The 15859-nt window shown below is 24.7% G+C and overlaps 4 protein-coding genes across 5 annotated transcripts in view; 2 read left to right on the forward strand and 2 right to left on the reverse strand.

Annotated features, from left to right (window-relative positions):
• LOC118439628 (mitochondrial S-adenosylmethionine carrier protein-like) overlaps window positions 1–1928 on the reverse strand; it is an 8773-nt gene extending 6845 nt beyond the window's left edge. The window contains exons 1-6 of the mRNA XM_035861429.2: window positions 1790–1928; window positions 1409–1565; window positions 1229–1338; window positions 899–1139; window positions 686–824; window positions 460–614 (exon numbers count right to left, since the gene is read on the reverse strand). Of these exons, the coding sequence (XP_035717322.1) occupies window positions 464–614; window positions 686–824; window positions 899–1139; window positions 1229–1338; window positions 1409–1565; window positions 1790–1855 (864 nt within the window). The 5' untranslated portion in view covers window positions 1856–1928 and the 3' untranslated portion in view covers window positions 460–463. The remainder of the gene's footprint in view (window positions 1–459; window positions 615–685; window positions 825–898; window positions 1140–1228; window positions 1339–1408; window positions 1566–1789) is intronic.
• A 313-nt stretch (window positions 1929–2241) lies between these two features.
• LOC118439635 (uncharacterized) lies at window positions 2242–3100 on the forward strand. Its single transcript, XM_085655352.1, has 3 exons — window positions 2242–2350; window positions 2443–2624; window positions 2756–3100. The coding sequence occupies exons 1-3, from the start codon at window positions 2242–2244 to the stop codon at window positions 3098–3100; spliced, it is 636 nt and encodes a 211-aa protein (XP_085511478.1).
• Window positions 3101–4392: 1292 nt separating this feature from the next.
• Window positions 4393–8887, forward strand: Nrk (Neurospecific receptor kinase). Its single transcript, XM_035861416.2, has 6 exons — window positions 4393–4765; window positions 4876–5066; window positions 5211–5469; window positions 5565–5807; window positions 5910–6097; window positions 6187–8887. The coding sequence occupies exons 1-6, from the start codon at window positions 4705–4707 to the stop codon at window positions 7186–7188; spliced, it is 1944 nt and encodes a 647-aa protein (XP_035717309.1). The 5' UTR covers window positions 4393–4704; the 3' UTR covers window positions 7189–8887.
• A 2780-nt stretch (window positions 8888–11667) lies between these two features.
• Window positions 11668–15524, reverse strand: LOC118451058 (RUN domain-containing protein 1). 2 transcript variants are annotated; one of them, XM_035887189.2, is made up of 10 exons: window positions 15131–15524; window positions 14800–14984; window positions 14545–14638; window positions 14274–14441; window positions 13619–13802; window positions 13436–13530; window positions 12554–13306; window positions 12353–12450; window positions 12164–12258; window positions 11668–12068 (listed from the first exon to the last, which is right to left on the reverse strand). In XM_035887189.2, exons 1-10 carry the CDS (start codon window positions 15131–15133, stop codon window positions 11962–11964), a joined length of 1782 nt encoding a protein of 593 aa, XP_035743082.1. In that variant the 5' UTR covers window positions 15134–15524; the 3' UTR covers window positions 11668–11961. The 2 variants fall into 2 exon arrangements, with proteins under 2 accessions (XP_035743082.1, XP_035743091.1); XM_035887198.2 differs by having other exon boundaries at window positions 11669–12068; window positions 13619–13799.
• Between the last annotated feature and the right edge of the window lie 335 nt (window positions 15525–15859).

A 15859-nucleotide genomic window follows, 5' to 3' on the forward strand; every position in this document is an offset into this window, starting at 1 on the left:
ATATATCTACATATAATTTATATTATATATAAATTTTTTTTGAAAAAACTTTTTTATCTTTACCGCGTTATTGATCTCTTTTATCAATTGAAAACAATTACTTTAATTTCATATTTAATTGCAAACTTTTTTTTTTTTTTTTTTTTTACGAATGATGATAATCTTCAATCACTTTTAAGATAAGAAACGAGAAAGATACGAAATAATAAATACAAATAGATTAATTTACAGATTAAAACTTTCGTTCAATGACATTTTTTTTTTTTTTTTTTTTTTTTTTTTTTTATTAACTTATCTTTCCCATTTTAAATGATTCATGTTAATTTATTACATTATCCCAAAGAAAGTCATAAATCTTGATCTCTTAAATGGAATTTGTGTAGTATAATATTTTTTTTCTTTTTTCTTTCTTTTTTTTTTCTTTTTTTTTTTTTTTTTTTTTTTTTTTTTTATACTAACCATATTAGCTGGAAATAATTATACGTTCCTTTTTCTCTTTAGTCATAAATGCTAACGCATTTAATGTTAATAATTTTGCCTCTTCGTATACTCCAAAAAATATAAAACCACCTATGCTAATCCACATTACTCTATAACCGACACCTGCGAAAAGGCTGTAATATATTTTAATAATTTGCCGATTAATTAAAAATATATATTTCATTTGAAAAAGTTAATTTTTTACCCATTTATGCCTTTCTCGATATATATTGAACGTAATGTTGTAGATAATTTCAATTCGGAACTTTGTATCATTTTATTAGCTAACATTATTCTTGTCTTTGCAACATCCAATGGAGTTGTTACAGCTGCTGAGAAAGCTCCTATAAAATTATAATTTATTACTATCAATTTATATTTGTTTATGACATTATAAATAATTTTGAAATATTCGTACCTCCCAATGATCCACATATTGCACTTTCAATAGGATATATATCTCTTTTGACGTAAAGAGACCAAATATTTTTTAAATATTCCCATAATGGAAATTGTATTAAACTAAATGGCATATCTCTTAATACGGTACTCCAATAACCACGGTATAAAAGTTTTATACTGAAATTGCCCTTATCTAATAACAAAGCCTGTTTCCTTTGTTTCATAACTTCTACAGGTACGCGTACTATACATGCTACCTTTGTTTAAAAATATCAATTTCTAACAATTAGCAAATATTTATTTAATTCTATAAATGATAAAAATATAATGATGAAAAAATAAATACCATTTCCGATAGGGATGCTGCCCCCATATGTATTAAAGAATGATACCTTTTAGATACCAAAGGTTTAGTATATACTTTTATATTTTCATAAGTAACAAAAAATAATGCAGCTGTAATAGACATTAATTGGACATTATTTTGATATAAAATTTATAATTTCTAAGGATGTTAATTATTTACCGGTTGGCGTAGAACCAATCAATACAGGATATAAACCACGATAAAGTCCTTTAAAACCACCTGATTGTAAAAATCCATATTGACTTTGTAATCTAGTTTTAATGGTATCTAAAGGAAACAAAACAGTATCCACACATATACCTGCACTAGCTCCTGCCTATTATAAACAACCAAGAATCAACGATTTTTTTATATAAGAAAAAAGTTTTGTAATATAAAAATATAAATAATATATTAACAAGCACGTAACATTATTACTTAATTATTATTAAGTAATTTATTTACAACATATAACATATTGTAATTTTATTAAAACATGTGTATAGGTTATACAGCGGCTAATGTAATATAACATGATCATTGAAAGAAAATATCGCTTACAAGTATAGATGTAAATAATACATGCTTTTCAGCAAAACTTTTTGAATTTTTCTCGTATAATGTCATTTAGTATTATTTATAAAAAAATATTATAAAATATATTTCGAACGAAATATGAACTAATCTAAATGTGAACAACTTCAGTTTATTAAAAATATCTCGATTCATTTCTCGATTGCTTTCGATTTTCTTTTCACTGCGATTCTCGAATTTATGATTATACCTTGTTGAATATCGAAAATATAAATGAATTTAAAATTCGATAAAAGAACATAATCTATATGAATGTTTAATATTACAAATTACAAATTAAAAATAAAAATAAATGTGTCTGTTGTAAGATTAACTTTTGTTTTTTTTTTCTTTTTTTTTACCAACTTTCGTAGTTCCTTCTTCTGCCAATTCTTGTCACATTTTGCTCATAATAAAAATTATTAGAATTAAAAATAATAATGGATCAATATATTTGTAATAAATGTTATTGCACGCAGAGTGATAAAGATCTTAACTTTAGATTGACTCAATGTGGACACATTTTTTGTTATAACTGCATAAGAGAAGGTAAACTTATAATACTTTATCTTATAAAATTATAACTCTTAGAAATATTTAAGAAATATGAATTTTTTTTTTTTTTTTTTTTTTTTTTATAATTAAAGATGAATGCCCTGAATGTAAGTCTACAAAAATTGTGACCGTGTCACTTACAAAACCTCTAACGCCAGAAGTATCAAGATTTTTTGCACCATTGAATGATATTTTAACATCAGTAAAGTCTATAACAATATTCCAATCAGAACAAATAAACGTAATATTGCAATGCTTTTATCAACTGGTAAGTTTTATTTTTTGTATTATTCCATTTGACAAATAATAATGCTATTCATTTCTTTTTCTTTTTCCTTTTTTTTTTCTTTCTTTTTTTTTTATTTTTTTTTTTTTTTACATATCATTCAAATATTTTAGAATGATAAATATGAAATTTTAAAAGATCGCTATATTAATGCTGTAAGAAATGAAAAACGAATTGCTCATGAGTATTACAATCTAAAGAAACATTTTGAAAGTTTAAACAAACAACTTATGTTTGTGAAAATGCATAGAACTGACAGTAAAGTAATTACTGCGACACCATCCTTAACTAATAATAAATACATCACTGGTCGATATTCTAAAAATAAAATCTATGATACTCCTATGAACAAATCAAGTTGTTCAAAAATTACCAATCCATTTAGAAGAAATATTTTTACATTGCAAAAGTCAATCAACAATAGTTCTATTTCTATCTCTGATAAGAGTTCTTTGTAAGTGAATGAAAGAAAAAAAAAGAAAAAAAAAAAAATATCAAGGAGCAAATTTTTCAAATTGATATCTTATATCAATATTCTATTTTTCCCTTTTCTATTGAACAATTGAATGAATTTGTTGTATTATTCACAGCTGGTATATTTGGTTTATTTATTTATATCAAAGTAAGGTTACAAATTTATATAATTGAACAATAATTATTATTAAATTCTATTCAACTTTATATTTGATCTATGCTATGATAAATTTATTATGAAATAAAAGGAAAAAGAAGTTTCTTTATTTTAAGTTACAGAGTTACCAAAAAAAAAAAGAAATAAAAAAAAGAAAATTATATTGATAATAATATTACTGAAGCAATAAAATATTTTTGTTCAATTAATTAATAGAATAATAAAAAACAGAACATGTGAATCATAAGTTAACTGATATATATATATATATATATATATATATATATATATATATATATTTATTAAAGCATACGGCCTATTGGATAAGTCGATTATAACTATCCAATAAAAATTCATTTATTTATTAATTAAAAAAAAATATAATTTAAAGTTATTCACATATCGTAATATTCATTTATCTATAAATTGAAAGTTATAATATTTTATAAAAAAAAATTCTACACGAGTTAAAATGAAATAATTGAATTTTATAACTGTGTGTGAAATTATAAAACTGTACACACATACACATACATATACACCATACACATGCACATACACATACACCATACACATACACAGGTTCATACAAGCATAACTTTATATATAAATTATAATAATATTAATTATAATAATTGTATAATAAATAAAAATTAATTGAATATGAGAATATTTTATTTTATTAATATCGTAAATATATAAATTGTTTCATTTCTCTTGAAATTGTTTTCTTATTAATTTAACATACATATACGTTGCAAACTAAGCTTAAGTATAATAAAGACTATAGTACCACTATGGACTACTAGTAACTGCTAGTAACGGATCATTGAACAGATTGAAGTCAGTGGAAGGGTAGCAACTAGCAGCTAATTAGATTCTGTTCGAAAAAAAAAAAATACAAAATCAAATGTTTATTATTATCACGTACCAATAGAAATGAATGATATTCATTTAAAGTTACAAATATAATTAAATTGATATACTTATTATATACTTACATATTTATATATATATATATATATATAATATATATATACATATGTATATATATTGGTCAGTTTTAGAAAATAAATGTGTACCTCGTGTTGATTTAACGTCACAAGTCAAATTCCATTGATGACGGTATATCTCATGAATAAAAGTATTTTTATTGTTATTATTTTTTCGAATAGTGTTCTTTTGTGCTCGCAATAAATATGTAAATAAAAATATTTTGGGAAAGAAAAGGAGAAAAAAGGAAAAGAAAAGAAAAAAAAAAAAAGAAGAAAAAGAAAATGTTTAATCTCAACGTTAATTTAGAAATGTGCTACGCGACACGAGGTGAATTAAGTGAATTCGATAAAGAAAAAATCATCGTGTAAAAGAATTATTTCTTAAACATGTAATCTTTCTTCTTCGCGTGTAACATTGTATTATTGTATTTAAATAATGGTGCTTTGGATTATTTCCTTCACGGCAATTGTTTTGCACATTACTATTGTACAAAGTAGTATGTATCTTTTTTTAAATATATAATCATTCAATGTATATTGTTATTATTATTATTATTATTATTTTATATTGAGCATCATATTGTAAGATTATTATTATCTTTTATAGAGCTAGTACCACAAAGTAATTGTGCCCTTTATAATGGTAAAATATGCAAAAAATATCTCACAGGGATTGGAAAAGTATGGTTTAATAGTTCATTTGATAATCCTGGTGGAGAGTTGAACGAACAAATAACAACTGATTTATGGGAAGAAATAATAGAAACTCTTGTAGAACCATGTCGTTCAGCGGCTGAAGTAAGTATATCTTTTTTTTATAACAATTATACAACTATATAAATTTTGTACTTTTGTATTTCATCCGATTATATATTTGTTAAATAACAAATTAATTTTTTATTCTTCGATGAAAAGATATAAGCATGGTTTTTTATGTTATAGCAAATGCTATGCTTATATGCCTTTCCACGGTGCCACGAATCAAAAGGACTGCCATTGTGTTATGAGGATTGTGTAGCAGTACATCATTTTTGTTTCAATAAATGGATAATAATTGAGGACCAAAAGCAAAAAGGTATTTATATCAGGTCACGTGGCCATTTTAGTTTACCAGACTGTCAAAGTTTACCAAGAATAGTCAAAGGGAAAGTCACTTGCTCTGAGGCCCATTTAACTGATATAAAAGAAGAACTTGTCACTTGTAAGTGAGTCTTATCATCAAATATATATATATATATATATATATATATATGTAACTCTGATATTGAAAATATTTATTTGAAATATATATTTTAGATGACTGTATCAAAGGTAATGGTAGATATTACATGGGAATATTGAATAAAACAAAAGGTGGATTAGATTGTCAACCATGGAGTGCTCAAGTTCCACATAATCATGATAAACCACCAAATATTTTTCCACAAATTCAAAAGGATGAAAATTATTGTAGAAATGTAGATGGGATTGAATCTATGCCATGGTGTTTCACTATGGATCCTGAGACACGCTGGCAACATTGTGATATTCCTATATGTGGTAAAATGTTTATGTAAAAAAAGCAAATTTATTTGATTATAATTTTATCATTATAAACGTAAAAAAAAGTATCATTATTTAATTAATATTTTAATTGTACAGATAATACCACAGATACAATAATTGAAATTGATCCAAAAGATTTGACAATATATACAATTATCACTCCATCATTTATATTAGCACTATCTTCATTGGGATTTATAATCATTGCTGGGACTGTACTTTTTATACTTTTAAGGCGAAGACTTCATAAAAGACATCAAGGATATAATCCAACTGAAAGTCAGGTATATATATTTATATATATTTATATACAGTGGTAAAATAAAATAAAAAAAAAAAAAATGGCCATATTTTCTATATAATATATTTGCAGGATGTTAACATTGATTTGGACAAATTGCCAAGCAATGAAGCATACCATAAAACAAGTGCAAAGCTTAATCCAAAATTGGAGAAACTTGAATTTCCACGAAATAATATTATTTATGTACGAGATTTAGGTCAGGGTGCCTTTGGTCGAGTATTTCAGGCAAAAGCACCTGGTCTTGTGCCAGGTGAAGAATTCACAAACGTTGCGGTAAAAATGTTAAAGGAGGAAGCATCAGATGATTTGCTCGTAGATTTTGAAAGAGAAGCATGTTTGCTTGCAGAATTTAATCATCCAAATATTGTTAAATTGTTGGGTGTGTGTGCATTAGGACGTCCAATGTGTCTCCTATTTGAATATATGGGACGTGGTGATTTAAATGAATTCCTACGCTCATGTTCGCCCGGGAATTACATTATTCGAAGCTTAGAGAGAGATGGTACATTCACAGACTCTCAATTATCGCATATGGATTTAATTAATATTGCTTTGCAAGTAGCATCTGGAATGGTATATTTATCGGACAGAAAATTTGTACATCGTGACCTTGCAACTAGAAATTGTTTAATAAACGATCAAATGATCGTGAAAATTGCGGATTTTGGATTATCACAAAAAATATATCTTCAAGATTATTATAAAGGCGACGAACAGGATGCTATTCCAGTTAGATGGATGCCACTTGAGAGCATACTTTATAACAAATACACTGTTGAATCTGATGTATGGGCTTTTGCTGTATGCTTGTGGGAAATTTTTAGTTTTGCGCTTCAACCATATTATGGAATGACTCATGAAGAAGTTGTTAAGTACATCAAAGAAGGCAATGTTCTTCAATGTCCTGATAATACACCTTTATCAATATACGAATTAATGAAACTTTGTTGGAATAGAAGACCATCCGACAGGCCTACATTTAGAGCAATTTATGAACGACTCGATACAATAAAACACGAAATAGAAGCAGAAAATAAAAAGGATAGTGTGGCTTTGCGCATTCATGTCTGAATAAAAATCGAGTAGCGCATGATTAATTATATATATATATATATATGTATATGTATACATATGCATATGTATATATACATATATATATATATGTGTGTATATGTAATAATTAATATATTACTTACTCCACATTAAAGGTAAGTAATTATTAAAATGTAAATGTTACATACAAAGGCCTTCTTTGTTATATTTGTTATGTCACGTTAATGGCATATCGCTAAGAATATTTATAAAAAGAAAAGAAAAAAAAAATGTGGCTATTACATATATTAGTAATAACTATGTTGATCTGAGAATATCATTAGCAGAATGCTTTTGAGTACATGCAAAAACTAATTCATACGTTTATTGTTTTCTGGATAAAAAGTAATTTAATATCCTAATGGCGTAGACGTATAGAAATAATTCTATATCTTTACATAATGAAAAAAAAAAAAAAGAAAAAGAAAAAAAAATGCTGTATTTGAATTAAACATACATGCTTGAAATATTGTTTAAAATTCTAAAATATTAATAATTGCAAGGACTGAAAAGATTCTTGTGGGATTGATCAGCTCCATTAAATCACTATTGCAATAGGAAATCTTTTTTTAATTTCACATGTAACATTCTATTGTCCTAACTATTCATATTTATAATCAGTGGTGTGATATCATAAATATGAGCGGCTATTATTTAGCGAATACACGTAAATAACCATAAATATTATACAAATGTTTTAGGATGATTGTAAAAGGAAAATGCCCTAATATATTTACATTTTCTATATCTTTATATGTTTTGCTATGCAGATTTATATATATATTTATGCAAACATTCCAGAACAGTATGTCAATCATAATCCAATATTGTGCAAAAAGTAATGCTTCATGATTCATATATATATAATTTCATATATATATATATATAGTTTCATAAATACTCAAATTGAATTTGTGCGTATACATATATGCATGAACATTAAATGCATTTTTTTTGTTTACTTGCAAGTTACATGAGTATATGTATGCATGTACATTAATTCAAAGGAATGCTCATACATTCCATTTTCATTTATTTAAAAAGATTATTTTAATAATATAATTATATACAGAACAGATAAAACAGAGATATAACGCAAGATCTATTAATTTATACTCTGAACTAAATAAACTTAAGACTGAACAAAAAGATATATGACCAAAGTAAAAAAAAAAAAAAAAAAAAAATTATTTTTAAGACCTGTTAGTAAAATATAGAGATCCAGAAAATTCGCAATATAAAACTTGATTGTGCATTTTATGGTTTTGTCCTTTGTGATAATATTAAATTAGCTCCCAATGCTTTGATCTATACTCAAATTTTTTTCTTGTTAAATATATTAGATCGTTGCTATAACAAAAATATAACTTAATGTGTGCTATAAGAATTATGTCAAGGAAAATTACTATGAGGAATGTTGAACCAAAGAGAACATGTATGTAAGTGAGTATACTGTTATATGTAAAATTTTGAAAGTAAATTATATTACGGTACTGTAAAACAATATAATGAATGTTTAAATCATATAATATTATTTAATTAACGTATTACTTGTTTAATGACACATGTACACTTATTTGTTATACATGTTTTTTATAGACTTCCAAAATGTCAACTAAAAACGTATTATAATTAATTTGTTAATAATAATTACTGACTACTTCTTTCATATTATATCTTTTTTTTTTTTTTACGACAGATAAGTAAAATTTTATACATTCTTTTCTTTTTTTTTTTTTTTTTTATAATATTAAATATTAAATATAGTGGTAATCACTACTAGATATATTTCCTTTTTTTTTTTTTCTTTTTTCTTTTTTCCTTAAATACTGTTTTCTTCTGATAATATTTTTAAATAATATTTTATTTAAATTGAACAAAGTGCTATTATTACACTGACATTCCAACAAGAATCCATCAATTAATGAATATTTTTAGAGAGATTTCTTTGTGCATTTTATACATATTTTATAATAATTTTCAAACAATTTATATTAATATATTTTACGTATATAAATATAAATACATCAGATCTTTAGGTCACACATCTAAATTATTTTCTACTATAACACAATAATGTATTTACGATAGATGTTTATACACAAGATGTATTGATTCGCATATACCTTAATATTTGTTGAGTATTAAGAATGTGTAATATGTGTATGTTCTAACAAGTACATCATGTATCATCGCATGTAACAATAAGTAAAGTAATAAGATGCAAGATAATAATAATAATGGAACTAAAGCTCTTCCATATACCTTTTTATATACATTTTTGTACATGAAAAAGGGGGAAGACACCGATTCTGTGCTCTTATAACATCCATGTACTTGTATCCTGCATAAGTAGAAAAAAATCTATGTAATACGATATAAAAAAAAAAAAAAAAAAAAAAAACAAAAAAAAGATAATACACATTTGTAAGCGTATTGTCTCTGACCAAAAAACTTCTGGTATTGTATAATTCGTTGAGTTCAAATTTGTTATTGACAATGTAGACTCTATTCTGAATTTTATGTACAACAAACTCTATTACTTAATCTGTAAAAGCATTGAGACTCCACGACAATACACAATAACATTTCTTTTCTTTTTTCTCTTTTTTTTTTTTTAAACAAGTATCATTACTTCTTCTTTTTTTTTTCTTTCTTTTTTCTTCTTAATTTAGATTAAACATATTTATTCAGGATATATATCATAAAGATACATTTGTTGCTATAATTATAATATTTATCATACTGTATAGAGCTATAAGTATATATTAATTTTAATTCTTTTATTTTTTAATCCATGAAATATTTTCATCGTCAATGTATATCGCGGAGTCAACAATGATATTATATTACAAACATGTTGAAAAAAAATCTGCTACAAACTTTTACTGATGTACTTTTACAAAAAAAAAAAAAAAAAAAAAAAAAAAAAATAAACAACCACTTTCATATTTGTTGTTTTCGATTTTAATTCGTAGCCTAATAATGAACAATAACAGATTGGGAAATAAATCTATTATCATAAATTGGTGTAAGATTAATTTTTATTTCATATTGAATTAATAGTTTACAGATAGAGATATTTATTTTATTTATTCAATTAATTTATATAGATATTTAGACCTTTGGATAAAAGCTCTTATCAATTAATTAATATATGATGTTTATGATATAATTGATAAAATTTTTTTTCTCTTATATTCAACAAAAAATTACTACACATATGTACAGATAAAATTATATAAGATTGATGCAATTTGTGTACATTTTTTAAAAAGTTGATATAACGACAGACCTCATCTTTAATTAATAATTATTTGTTATATGTAATATAAACTAATAAAGAAGGTATGCAATTAAAAAAAAAAAAACAAAATAAACATGTACATATGTGAGCATTATGTTAAACTTAATTGATAATTCTATATAAAAGAGATTTCATTTAGAATACAAGACGATATAAGTTTCGTGGAAACACAATTATTTGACAAATATATAAATAATAAACTATATATGGTAAAGTTATTTTTTAAATAAATCGTAAAATTTGTCATACGTAGATCGCATAATATTGATATTATATAAAAAATTGATAAAATATTGGCTACATATGTACATAATCTAGTTGAACGATCTATTTAATATAATATCTCATAAAATAATATCTCGCAGAGTTTCGAAAATTTAATGATTATAATTTCTTAAAGACTAAATGTGGTTGACAATGATAATATTTTGTTCATATATAATTGTAATGTTACTTTTAAGAAATAAATATAATTCTTTGGTTTTTAATTTGGTTTAAAATTCATTATTAAACATAAATGACTATTTATTATTACACAAATGAAATATATCATTAAAATTACTTTTCTGATTTTCTACGAATATATAACTGATCGTTTATTTGCAATGTCTTTTTTTTATTTATTTATTTATTTATTTATTTTTTTTTTTAAATTCTTATTCTTTTATTTGTTATGTTTGTTCTTACTTTGTGCAAATAATATATGCAATATTCTAAATGCATGTATTAAATTATCGATTGCGTATAATGTAAGTATTTGGAAAGATAAATTTCTGTTAATAATTGTATTATTCAGTCCATATTATATTTGACTTTACTGCGTGCAAATATGTATTGTAATAAGCCACTGTATATAATGATTGCTCTGTATATATACAGGCACTTGTATACATCCATTTCCAGATTAATTATATATTTGTGATAACATATATTTTGATAATGATAAAATGTAATTTTCTTTCGAAAAGATTATTACTTAATTAATTAAATTGAAAAAAAAAAAAAGAAAAAAAAAAAGGAATGTATTAAATAATATGTGATAAATATTGATAATATATATATATTATCTCTTATAATGATATCTTAAGATAGAAATTATTCGATATTTATTGCAGACTTCATAAATGATGAATTTTTACGAGCACATAGGAACTAATGGAAAAAAAAAAAGAAAAAAAAGAAAAAAAAAATACTGATTAAAAATTAATCCACGATAATACTTATGATTGGAATAACTTTTAGATTAAAAAATTTCAATAACTTATTTGAATTAATACACTCTACTAATATTATCTTTCACCTATAATTGTACTTATCATATGAGGAATGTCACATGACGTTTCTTTTTCTTTTTTTTTTTTCTTTTTTTTTTTCTTTTGTTCTTATTAATAATTATAATATTTTTATACAAGGATCGTAATCGATGTAACTTTATTTTCCATCAATCAAAATGCGTCCTTTATATTTTGAAATTGACGTACAGCTAAATCAACTGGCAGATCGAAATTATATCTTGTAAGTTTGTCGAGAGTATGAAATGCATCTTGAAATCCTAATAGAAAAAAGAAAAAAAAAAAAAAAAAAAAGGAAGAAAAAAAAGAGAAAATTATCATAATGTACAAAGTAGATATACAGAATTAGATATACCTGTTTTCACTACATAACTCCATGACGTGTAATGACATTCTAAAAGATATTGGCATTGTAAAATGAGCTTTAGCCAAACCACCAACTTATTTGCACTAAAATTAAAAATTAATATATACAATCGATATCCATAATTAAGTCAATTTTATATTTTGTTTAAAGAATTGAGATAGTACAAATGTTACTTACTTTAAAGCTGCACATATAAATGCTTTAAAATGTGAATCACGACTTCGTTTATAAGGGCTATGCGAAGCAATAATATTCCCTATGGTAATTAATAAACTCTAAAAATAATAAATGAATTATATTTAAAATACAATTATGATTATTAAAGAATTCTTTTGTATTAGTTAATTATTAATTGATTGAACAAAACAAAAAATTTACCTGCTTGGCAGATGTAGCTTTACCAACAAGATCTAAATTAAAGCTTTGCGATAATTTTTGCGCCGGACTGGAATTATAATAATGGCCATTTTTTATTTCGTAATATTTTAAAATAAGTTCCCAAGCATGCATAAAATTAGCAGAGGAAGGACTTCTTTGATGGAAACATCCCATAAATGGCACTACACTGTTAGAACGTAGATCAGACATTAAACCATGTTGTAACAAATCTCTAATGGAAGCTGCTAGATGCTTCCTTATGGCAGATGTTAGTTTTGCATTACAATGAGTTGATGCAGAATCCGAATCAGATGTGTATTCGTCACCACCTACGTCATCATCCTCGAGCTGATGTTCGTTTTCTATTATAGTACTTAAAACGTGCTCAACTGCAATATCTAATCTAGTTCTTAAATCACGCCAATTATATATTGAATTTTTATTCAAATTTCTTCGTACCCGTTCGCTACCACATCCCAATTGTGATATTATAAACATATGTAAGAGTGTTACGACCTTTTTAACAGTATTCAATGTTTTAGTTTTACTTTCGTTATCTATTGCCCTTTTCCCAAATCTTTTAGTATGATTAAATGAGCCAGAACCATTTGTATGTACCGGACAAGCGCATGTGCATGCCAACGTTTCCGTACTCACTTCTCCTTGAAGATAATTTATAAAACGTTCTAAATCAGCAATTTGTGTTTTCAATTGTGACACCAATTGTTCTTTCATCTTCAAAGGGCTAACTATCTGTAATGCAAAGTATATTACGTTAAATTATGATCTGAAATATAAATGAAAATTCTTTCCAAACATTTGGAGGAAAAAAGAAATAAAGAAATCACATAAATAAAAAAAGAAAAGGAAACATAAACTCACTTGACTTATGGCATAATCAACTTGCCACCTTAAATCATCTACTGGTAACTTACATAAATCGTCTATATTGAAATTTAATTTTTCTTTCAAGTGATCTAAAAAAAAAAATATATATATATATATATATATTATTATAAAATTGTAAAATAATTTAAATCATTCTATATATATACTATAACTTACTGATTATTATACTTTGACGTTCTAGGACAACGCTTTGCGGTAAATCTGCATCACCCATTTCGTAAGCATACTTTTCTAAATCTTCCAATTGTGATTTTAACTGACTAATTAATTCCCTTTGTTTAGTTCTCTGTAATGCCATTTTAGATTCCATATCTATGTCATTAACCATGCTTCCAATCTGCTAAATTAAGATATGTTTAGAAATTTTTTAAATTGTATCTATACGCATTAATAAATAATAAAAATATAATAAAAGTAAAAGTAATAATCATAATTACCTTTAAAAGAAATTAAACAAATACTAACTGTTTCGGTAATATACATAATATACATGTGCATTTTCTGTACAAATTTTTCAAGTGCATTTTAAGATATATGATTAAAATTAGTATATAGGGGAGAAAAAAAAATAGAAGGATAAAAAATAATAAAAGCAGCTCATTGTAGATTTATAAAAAAGATTTATTATATGTCTCATATGGTGTAACATAAAAAAGAGCAAATAAATAAAAATAATGGAAAGTAAATAGATAATTAAAAAAAAAAAAAAAGCGAAACCATAATATAAATAAAGAAATAAATAAAAAAGCGATATATATAATAGAAAACGTTATTAAAATTTTAAGAAAAATAATTTCAATTTGTAACTTACATTATCTTTACAAGACGTTGGAGAAATAGGTGTAATAGATCTGCTTTCAAATAATAAATTATTTGGTACATCGGGTATACCTCTAAAAGCAAACTCTTCCAATTCCTTGAGCAATGTCTCCTTTTCGTTAGTCGGTGCATCTACAATTTGTCGTAGACGAAATTGTACCTGAAAGAAAATTATATATTTATCAGAAACATAATCGTATTATTATTTAGATTAAACAAAAAAAAAAAAAGAAAAAAAAAAAAAAGAAACCAATTGTACCTACTTGTGCAAAATGTGTAGTCAATGCTATGAGAGACGAATTGAGCATCTCTTGTTCCTCTTCTAAAATCTTTAATCTTTCCATGTCGTTTGAAAGGCTAAAAGTATCAAATAAAAAAGGATATCATTTGTAAGATAGAGAAAAAAAAAGGAGGACGTTAGTGAGATTTAAGGGTGAAAAAAAAAAAAAAAAAAAAAAAAAAAAGAAAAGAAAAAAAAAGGAAAAAAGAAAAATGTCTCGTTCAAATCATCCACTCACTTTCCTATACTATCAACGTATTTATATTCATCACCAAAGTCATTGTCCCCGTCATTAGCCCCAACGGGAGCCCATCTCTCACCCGATGGTCTATCACTTTCGTCAGAATTCTCAATATCATCATTTTCACAAGTCTTACGTTCAATGGTATTAATTACCTGATACGTTAACATCTCTTCTTGTTCCTGAAAAAAGAAAAAAAAGAAAAAAAAGAAAAAAAAAAAAAAAAAAGGAAAAAGATCATACACGTTATATCAAATCGTATATTATATCATTGAATTAATATCCTACAAATAATTTCTTTTATACATTTATCATTTTGTTACTTTACCATAATGCTTTCTTAATATCCTCCACATAACACATTCAATAGAAATAATGAACAATAATCTACTTTAAGACTATTGTACAAGATATTATCGTGTTTAATCCATGAATTAACTTCTGCGCACGTGTATAACCAGAGACGTCACTTGTATTGTAAGAAGACATCGAAGAGGATAATTTTTAAGCGCGTAGGCGGGCGGGAAAATAATATCTTTTCTTTCTTTCTTTCTTTCTTTCTTTCTCTTTTTCCTTTTCAATAAAATTTCAAACTTTATATAAAAATCTACGATATCCTATTTAAAATCTTTACAAAAACGTTTTGATATTAAATATTATCGTAATAATTGACTAATTCATGGATATGTTATAATTTTAGGAATTAGGCTAAAATAAATCGATTTTATGTATCGTATATTTAGAACGTAGACATGAAGTATTATACTATAGATTTGACGAGAGTAACCTAAAATTTGTATTCAAATCTTCTTTACCATCATTTCGTGATCTACTTTACCGTCTGTCTCTTTTTATAATCATCTTTTATCATTCGTGTTTCACGAAAACAGTTTGGTAATACTTCAAAAAATAAATTGTAGGATAAACATTGAATAGGGACTTATGTTAAAATCTCTTTTTTCCAAAATTTTTTTCTTTCTTTTCTTTCTTTTCTTTTTTTTTCTTTTTTTTTTTTTATGATCCATAATATTTTCCCGCGCTAATATTTTTAAATTAT

Source organism: Vespa mandarinia, chromosome 2, assembly GCF_050613455.1.
Source record: "Vespa mandarinia isolate Hongniang chromosome 2, ASM5061345v1, whole genome shotgun sequence".
In the NCBI taxonomy this organism is placed as follows: Eukaryota; Metazoa; Arthropoda; class Insecta; order Hymenoptera; family Vespidae; genus Vespa; species Vespa mandarinia.

What these genes read in the sequence shown, in the direction of transcription:
- LOC118439635 (XM_085655352.1), top strand. Translation starts at nt 2,242, where the DNA reads ATGGATCAATATATTTGTAATAAATGTTATTGCACGCAGAGTGATAAA. An exon ending in TTATAACTGCATAAGAGAAG is followed by an intron (nt 2,351 to 2,442) that starts GTAAACTTATAA and finishes TTTTTTTTATAA; the next exon opens with TTAAAGATGAATGCCCTGAA. An exon ending in TGCAATGCTTTTATCAACTG is followed by an intron (nt 2,625 to 2,755) that starts GTAAGTTTTATT and finishes CAAATATTTTAG; the next exon opens with AATGATAAATATGAAATTTT.
- Nrk (XM_035861416.2), top strand. Translation starts at nt 4,705, where the DNA reads ATGGTGCTTTGGATTATTTCCTTCACGGCAATTGTTTTGCACATTACT. An exon ending in CATGTCGTTCAGCGGCTGAA is followed by an intron (nt 5,067 to 5,210) that starts GTAAGTATATCT and finishes TTTATGTTATAG; the next exon opens with CAAATGCTATGCTTATATGC. An exon ending in AAAAGAAGAACTTGTCACTT is followed by an intron (nt 5,470 to 5,564) that starts GTAAGTGAGTCT and finishes TATATATTTTAG; the next exon opens with ATGACTGTATCAAAGGTAAT.
- LOC118451058 (XM_035887189.2), bottom strand. An exon ending in TTGATTATGCCATAAGTCAA is followed by an intron (nt 13,307 to 13,435) that starts GTGAGTTTATGT and finishes TTTGCATTACAG; the next exon opens with ATAGTTAGCCCTTTGAAGAT. An exon ending in AAGCTACATCTGCCAAGCAG is followed by an intron (nt 12,451 to 12,553) that starts GTAAATTTTTTG and finishes TATTATTTTTAG; the next exon opens with AGTTTATTAATTACCATAGG.